The sequence below is a fragment of the Priapulus caudatus genome, unplaced genomic scaffold (genome assembly GCF_000485595.1).
Source record: "Priapulus caudatus unplaced genomic scaffold, Priapulus_caudatus-5.0.1 Scaffold778, whole genome shotgun sequence".
Classification (NCBI taxonomy): Eukaryota; Metazoa; Priapulida; class Priapulimorpha; order Priapulimorphida; family Priapulidae; genus Priapulus; species Priapulus caudatus.
The window spans coordinates 20235-29109 of record NW_014577839.1 but is presented as its reverse complement, the minus strand read 5'-3'; the positions used below and the strand labels follow the sequence as shown (position 1 = coordinate 29109).

The following is an 8875-nucleotide window of genomic DNA, read 5'->3' as shown; positions in this document are numbered from 1 at the left end:
TAGTGTTCTTGTTTTTCGGAGAGTCCGTGCAGTGCAACCAAGTCCAAGGGCTGTGGTTGTAACATTGGTAGACTGGCGTGTACAATGTTTTGCAATTGTCAGGGCAGTGCTGCATGTTGTAATGAACAAACTAGAGTCGTCCAACACGAAGCCTTTGATGACGAGGAGGAGGAGGACGATTAAAGCCAACTGATTTTGTTTTGAAATAGTACCAGAAAATGTAAATTGTAGGTAACCTATAAAATACATTTTCGTGGATTTTGCGTGTTTGACATGAGGGAAGGTTTAACGGTAAACCAATTTTCATGCCTAATCACAGACGTTTATGCTTGTATTAGTCTACAACTATTTCAAAATCTGTAAATGATGGTATAATATAATTTTTACATGCATTGGCATCTCATTATTGGACACTAGGCTTTATTTAATCCAAATTCAAGTTTATGATGCGGTTTTGGATAAATCTACATTAAATAAAATTCCCCACAACTGAGCAACTGCCAGTTGTTAGAAATGCCTTATTTGGTGCAAGAACATGAGAAAACGAACGTAAGAAAAACGATATACCTCCATGCAAACCATATGCCCTATTCTGCCGGACTATTATAGAATCTGACTCATACAGTGTTCATATGTCCTTTGCATATGTACGACCCTGAAACTCCATCGAATCTTGGCTCTTCATATCTCCACATTGCATCTCCCCTGTGAGTGTGAGACTCGCCAAATCCTTTGTCACCGCTATTTTGGCGGGAAAATTGTCACTGCCTCGGCACTGGAGCCTTCTCCATGATTCCTCCAATTACTCATAGTTCTCATCATTTCAGTCCCTATTCTCTTAATGCCTCGTGTCTACGAGTGCTGGCTCCACTTCTGACACCATGTTTGCCTAGTCGTTATTCATTTATAAAGAACTCTCTTCAAGACACAATCGACACGTTGTGTAGTGCAACTCGTTTATTCCACCATACTCTCCAGCACCCCGAGTCCCCACGCATACTCGTGGCGCCACCTCTTGGTGCATATATCAACATCCATAACAGTAACGGTGTGCGAGGGCGTCTTGTCGACTTGTCAAACAGCTAGGTTACACAGTCTCCGCGCGCAAGCAACATGCGTACACGTCACACGCTGCACTTGAACTGGTTATGCATACTAGCAGGTGTCTATCAATATTCTAGGAGTCTATCAGAAGTCTATCAATAGTCTATCCAGGAGTCTATCAATAGGAGTCTGTAGGCCACAGGATGGTGCCCCGTTTCACACCAACCGATTCTTTCGTTTCGAAGTTTGCTCAAAATCTTTATACTAACCTAACCTAATGCGACAGCTTTGATAACCGGCCCGATGCAGATATCAAGCTGTTTTGACAATCACTTGAGATTAATTGCCACTAATTAGGACGTGTAGTGTATAACCCATCCATATATTTAGTGTTCCAATTGTGCCATAATAATTACAGTCGGTAAATGGAGTTGATGTAGGAGATGAGGTATTGAAATCGAGACTCTTATTATGGCGGGTAAATAAACAGCAGTAAGACAAAGCAGTGTTATTGGTTTAATCTGGAAATATAACACAGTAAACGTTACATATGGCGACGAGGATAAAAGATTAAATTCGACTGACAACTCAAGCTACAGCTGACGAGATGTCTTCCCTGAAACAGCTGGATATAGGATTATTTCCTGAGTTTGATCTGGCGGGAGATCCTTCCAGTGTTGGTCCCAGATGGCAAAAGTATTTGAAAGCCTTCAGGCGGTACGCTAATGCAAAAGGTATCACTGATGACGGTCAGAAAAGAGACTTATTGTTGAAATGTGGCGATCGAAGGTTACAAGATTTATATGACACCCTACACCCAGAAGACTCCGAGGAGGAAGAAGAAGGGGATGGAGAGACAACTGTCAACCAATCTGCTGGTGAAACAGGAGATGGTGGAGGTGAAGGAGCAGCGCCGGTAGTGGTGAGAAACAGGTTTAAAGAGACCGTTGAAATATTGTCAAAGCATCTTGTGGTGCAAGTTAACGTGCCGTTCGAGAGACATATGTTTAAGAGGCTACTGCCAGAGGCAAATGAGCCTATAAGCCGCTACATCACACGGTTGAGAGAGAGGGCTGCCAACTGCGAATTTATAGATGAGGATGACCAAATCAGGGACCATATTATCCATACATATGGGTCCACAAGTCTGCGTAGGAAACTCCTACAAACGGGAAAACAGCTGACATTGGCAAAATTGCAGGAGATTGCTTGTGCCTATGAAGCTGTGGAGACTCAGTTGGAAGAAATGCGACCAAATGAGACTGTCCATAGAGTAACGGGTAAACCGCAAAGGGATAAACCGATTAAAGGTGACAAGGACCGGGTGTATCGGAAGACACTGCGACCATCCCAAGGTGTGTGTTATAGATGTGGACAAAGTGGACATTACGGCAAAGATGTAACTTGCCCGGCTAAAGGCAAACAATGTCGTAAATGTTCGAACTATGGCCATTATGCAAAAATGTGTAAATCTAGTGACAGGACGTCGGACTCCTGGAAGCCGAAGAGAGGTAAAGTCCAGTTGGGAGGGGTACCAGTGAAAATGGTTATTGACTCTGGTGCCAGTGCAAACATCATCTGCCAGTCTTTGTGGGAGCAGCTGAAAGAAAAGCGGATCAAGTGTGCGTCACAGAAATGTACGAAACAACTCTTCGCATATGGATCTAAAGTTCCATTACCTGTAATTGGTACATTTCAGTGCACAGCAGTAGTGCAAAATACACAGGTGAATGCAGAGATCATGGTTGTGAAAGGAAGTGGACAGCCATTACTAGGGAAGAAAACTGCAAAGCAACTCGGTGTGCTGAAAGTGGGACTGAATATAAACACAATAGCAAGTGACAGCATTGAGAAGGAATTTGAAAAATGCTGTACAGGGGTTGGTAAGCTAACAGATTACCAAATACAACTACATATCGATGAGTCGGTACAACCAGTGGCTCAACCTGTCAGGAGAGCTCCATTTGCGCTCCGTGACAAAATCGACCAGAAACTGGAAGAACTGCTTAACATGGATATCATCGAGCGTGTAGAAGGGCCGACGCGCTGGGTAAGCCCATTGGTGGTAGTACCGAAGCCGAACGGGGACATTCGAGTGTGTGTCGACATGAGGCAAGCAAATAAAGCGATCATCCGTGAGCGCCACTACATACCAACCGTGGATGAGGTGCTACATGAGATGAACAACAGCAAGGTATTCAGCAAACTCGACGTAAAATGGGGATATCACCAAGTGGAGTTGAACCCGGAATCACGTGACATAACAACGTTCGTAACGCATGCTGGATTATTCCGGTACAAAAGGTTCATGTTCGGGATATCGGCAGCACCGGAGAAATATCAGCATGTCTTAGAACAGGTTCTGGCCGGATGCGGGGCCAGTAAGACGACGACATTATCGTTCATGGAGATACACAAGAACATGATAAATGCATGCTGAGTGTACTGAAGAGATTGAATGAGCGTGGACTGACTTTAAATAAGGACAAGTGCAAGTTTAACCTGGCACAGAATTCATGGGACTTCTGTTGTCAACCAGAGGTGTGGGTCCAACAGAAGAAAAGGTCAGAGCCATAGTGGACGCTAGGGAGCCTAAAACCGCAGCGGAAGTACTTAGTTTCCTGGGCCTGGTCAACTTCAGTGCAAGGTTCATCCCGGATTTTGCTAGTGTGAGTGAACCGATGAGGAGACTAACCAGAAAAGGCAAAGAATTCAAATGGGGCCCGGAACAGATCAAGTCGTTCCAAGAACTGAAACGTCGGTTGGCCAATCACGAAACATTGGCTTACTTCAGACAAGGGGAGAAAACACAGGTCATAGCTGATGCAGGACCTGTCGGTCTTGGCGGGATACTGGTTCAAATACAGGACGGAGAGCCCAGAGTTGTGAGCTATGCCAGCCGCAGTCTCAGCGATGTAGAGCGCAGGTATTCGCAAACCGAGAAGGAGGCGCTAGCATTAGTGTGGGAATGTGAGAAGTTTCATACGTACTTGTATGGCATCACGTTTAAACTAGTTACAGAACACAAGCCTCTGGAAGTGATCTATTCAGCCAAATCGAAACCATCTGCTCGAATCGAAAGATGGGTATTACGCTTGCAGCCATACGTGTTCGATGTTGTGTACAAACCAGGGGAAGAATAACATTGCTGATGCGTTATCTCGGTTAACACAAGTCGCAAAAGCACAGAAGAACGTGGCTGAAGAATATGTTCAGTTTGTCACTAAAGCAGCGACACCGCAAGCTATGACGACACAAGAGATCGAAGAAGAGTCAGCCAGGGATGTACCCAGCAGGCTACAAACATTTGCGAGATGAAATATGTGTGGTTAGCAATGTAGTGCTGCGTGATAGGAGAATCGTCCTGCCATGTAAACTGCGACCATGGGCGATTGAACTAGCTCATGAGGGGCACCCAGGCATTGTGGCCATGAAGCAACTGTTGAGAACCAAACTGTGGTGGCCGAATATCGACAAAGAGGCTGAACGCCAATGCCGTGCTTGCCACAGCTGCCAACTTGTTGGTATGCCAAATGCACCTGAGCCTATGTCGCGAACAACAATGCCCAAGGGACCGTGGGAGGATGTGGCAGTGGATTTTCTTGGACCGTTACCAAATGGAGTAAGTCTGCTAGTAGTGGTAGATTACTATAGTAGATACTTTGAAGTTGCATTCATGAGGAGCACCACCTCTGAGAAAACAATTGAGGCACTGGCGGGAATGTTTGTGACACACGGTCTCCCAGTGACACTCTCATCTGACAACGGGCCACAGTTCAGGTCTGTTGAGTTCAGGCAATATTGCAAGGACAATGGCATCAAATTGTGCCGGAAAACACCTCTATGGCCACAGGCCAATGGAGAGGTTGAGCGCCAAAACAGATCATTGCTGAAAAGACTCAAAATCAGCCAAGTTGAAGGTGAAAAGATGCAGCAAGCAGTGCAGAAATTCCTCATGCAGCAGCGCACGACACCACATGCCACGACAGGTGTCACACCATCCGAACTGATGTTTCGGCGAAACATCAGGACTAAATTACCTGAGTTTAAGGAACGTAACTTTATGGATGAAGGTGTGAGGGATCACGACTCTGAGAAAAAGGAGAGACAGAGAGAGTATGCTGACCAGAGAAGGAAGGCACAGACCAGTACCTTAATGCCAGGCGAAAGGGTACTACTCAGAGGGGAGAAGGATAATAAACTCTCGACAACGTTTGAATCTGAGCCTTACACGTTAGTCAGCAAGACGGGGAACAAAGTTATTGTTGAATCACCACAAGGAGTGAGGTACGAAAGAAACAGTTCTTTCGTAAAGAAGTACAACGAGCGACCAGCTAGCCCACTCGCCGAGTATGATGAGGACAGCAACATCGTACCAGATGAGATACCAGAGGCGGGGAATCTAGCAACCGAAGCTCCAGCAGAAGTGATGAACCCGAAGAGACCTGTGCGCGTGCGAATAGCACCAAAGAGATTTAAGGACTTTGTTGTGGGCGCAGTTCAAAGTGAATAGTGATTTTTGGATACTACTCGTTCCATTGTTTGGTTGTAATACTGATCTGCATGATGAGTATAAATGCGGGAAGGCAATTAGGCAGCACTTAGCCAATTAGCCGGCGCCTTTCAACTATGGCGCCGGTGCCCCTTAACAATGGTGAATCCTCGGAGGAGTCCGGTAATGCAGTTAGCGGGTGTCTTTGAGGTCCGAGAGGATCCTCGAAGAGGCCCGGTAATGGGATTAGCGGCCGCCTTTGAAGTGGCAGAGAATCCTCCGAGGAGGTCAATAATACAATTAACTCGAGCCCAAGAGCTCGGGAGTATGGACGGCGCATGCGTGGCGCATGCGTGGTTCGCGGTCGTGCCTGTGTATATAAGGCGGAGCGCAAGGAAAATCGGGGAATCTCCCGACAACCAGAAGCAACCACGACAGCACTGTGTAACTGTTCAAATCACTGTAACTGTACGAACCACAAGTAAACTACGAGTCATGGTATTATAACATCTGGCTTTTGTCTATGCCTTTGGCTATACGCACATAACATTAGAAACTCTAATTCACAGATAACATAGTAACGTAAAAAGGATGTGTTACATATTTGGTGCGAGTGAGAGTCGCTAGTTGCTAGTGGTTATCGTGGGCATCCCGCAATGCTATCTACTATACGTATCACGTGCCGAATCATCAACGATAGCATCGTGTCATCAGCAACCTTACGTTTTCATCCACCGCTGCAGACTGAACACCGCCATACGATCGGCTGGGTGAGTAAAGCTAATCTTCTGCCGGTTTAGATTTAGGCCTCATTATGTCTAAGTTAACAATTGCCGTGTTAGGGCATGTAATTCATTAATGTCGTCGATTTCTGACTTATGCGCGTCCTGTGCGAGTGTTGCGCTCTCCGCGCTACGTGCACTAGTTTATCACACACATGCGACCCGTGTTTGCTCACCCCACGACATGACAGATTACTTCGCTCTCGCATTGCAAGCGATACCACCTCATCGAATTTTAACGGCTGAAAAACAGAGCCGCCTAGCCGACAAATTTTTTTAGACGGACGACAACAAGTTCACCCACAGAGACTGAGACTGTTGCTTCATCATATCTCTACTATGCTAACTTACGCTATCCACCTTGTGGCTGACGACCACGTACTCGCGTAATCTCTGGTGACACGACGACACAACCGTAGTGACGCCTTTGACATGACCGAACCTATAGACATGACTACGATACAACGCCCTACCCCATCCGATCTCATTAGAGAGGTGCGCAGTTTGCGCACGTTCATTGCACAGTCCGCGCCACAGGTCCCGTCGCCCTTGATGAATCAGTCATCTGTTTCATGGCAACTGGACAATTACGGCCATTACGGCCATGCCATTACGGCCATACGGCCATAACGGGCGAGGCGGCCATTACAACGCTTAAGCAGACGTGCTTTCTCGGTTGTTTCTGACGCGCCTGCGCCGATGTCACTTCATACCTCATCAATCATACCCACCACCTCATCACCACTTGGCGATATGGCCTCACAACCCATACACCAAGTGGTACTGCCTTCACCCGACGCTGGGGCCTCACAACCCTCACGCCGAGTGGGCCTCACGTTCATTACGCTTCATCACGACCCCCCTCACACTGACGCTCGACCACACCAACAACGACGAACCCTTTGTGTGGTCAGACGAGACACAGACTAGCTACCCTGCGACGCTTCCGGCTACGACGTCGGAGCAATTTACATGCAGGGATGGTATGACGATTTTCATACGCTCACAACCCAGTAACTCACGCTACTGTACGCTAGCACCGAGCAAACTTTGCGATGCAGCGTGACACTAGAGTGGCACACGTGCGAAGTAAGCGCCCTTAAGGTAGGCGCGCAAGGGTTCAGTCCTTTGACATAGGAGACCCCGTTTATTTTTTTAACCCCCCGTTGGTAGCCTTACTATACCGTGGTCGAGAAATTTCCTCCACAGCCACTTGGTAGTAAGGCGCAAGGCCAAACACGTACTTGGGATGTACATGTCTGTAATTTTCTACCCGCATTCTTGACATACGATGCGAATAGAACCGTGCTTACGAGTCGAAACGCCACGTGTCACGACCAATGCGTCAGGGACGCTGGTTAACACCGGGCCTCTTTCGTCGCCTCACCACGACAGCCCGTCGACCAACGCGTCAGGGACGCTGGTCGCCACAGGGCCTCTTTCGTCGAACCCCCACGACGACACGCATACAGCCGATAGCTGTGATGCAGACGGGTTGTTGCCACCCCGAAGGTGTAACGAAACGCATGCAGCCAGTGTGGCTAGAACGCCAATCACTCATAGCTGTGATGCAGACGGGTTGTTGCCACCCCGAAGGTGTAACAAAACTGCATGCAGCCAGTGTGGCTACAGAGCCAATCACTGATAGCTGTGACGCACACGAGTTGTTGCCACTCGCGCAATATAGCTGACTGCGATAAAAAGGCAAAGGTTACACGACGTCCATGTAAATGACGACACACTGCGGTCATTCGATTAGCGGTGTGCATCCCAAATTTCATGATGCACACTCCTACTCTATAACTGGCCAATTAGTTAATCCATACCGGCTCTAAGGATAGCTTTACGGCCTCAGACGATGTGCAGTGTACCGCTAGCACTAGTCTTGCTATTTAGTTGAGATCATCGTATTACTTTGTTCGTAAAGCGCACTATAAGTAAGAAGCGCTTCATCTAAACGCGTGTATTTGTCAGACGCCGTTTAAAGCGGCCTGGTTGTAACTCTGTTTATTCCGCGGCTTGTACGCGACCACGTTCTACAATTTGTTTCGCGCCGCTATGGCAATTACCGGGCAGTCCTTGTCACATACTGCCCCGGCTATAACACTGTTCCACGTATTACGCCCACCACTTGACATTGTCAGGATCACGCAAACAGCGGTCAAGACGATGAACAGCATCTACCAACGCCTTTGTTTCCGCCGCCGCTTTGCACCTGCGTCGCCTGCGCCGGCATTGGCGTATATAATACCTGCGCCAGAAGCCAGCCGACAGCAGCAGAAGCGGCAGCGGCAGCAGCCGCTAGCAGGGACCTGCGCCGCCTGCTTGCATCCGGGCACCTGCTACCTGCCTGCACCTGTGCGTCATGCGCCAGCGTCGCCGCATCCTGTGCCTGCGATGTCTGTGCTGCAAGGCGAGGGGAGTTTAGGCTACTCGCCTCGCCGCGGGCACGCTACACTGGCACGGTGATGCCCAAGGGTTGGCCGCAACGGCCATCTTGTCCGCCATGTTGGAGCCGCCATTATCCCCCAACGGATATGAGGAGGCAGTCGACCAC

The 8875-nt window shown here is 48.1% G+C and overlaps 1 protein-coding gene across 1 annotated transcript; it reads left to right on the top strand.

The window, feature by feature from the left end:
• The first annotated feature begins 1651 nt into the window (after positions 1 to 1651).
• Positions 1652 to 3484, top strand: LOC106813466. The gene has a single exon (XM_014817604.1). The coding sequence runs from the start codon at positions 1652 to 1654 to the stop codon at positions 3482 to 3484; it is 1833 nt and encodes a 610-aa protein (XP_014673090.1).
• Positions 3485 to 8875: the final 5391 nt, after the last annotated feature.

What these genes read in the sequence shown, in the direction of transcription:
- LOC106813466 (XM_014817604.1), top strand. Translation starts at nt 1,652, where the DNA reads ATGTCTTCCCTGAAACAGCTGGATATAGGATTATTTCCTGAGTTTGAT.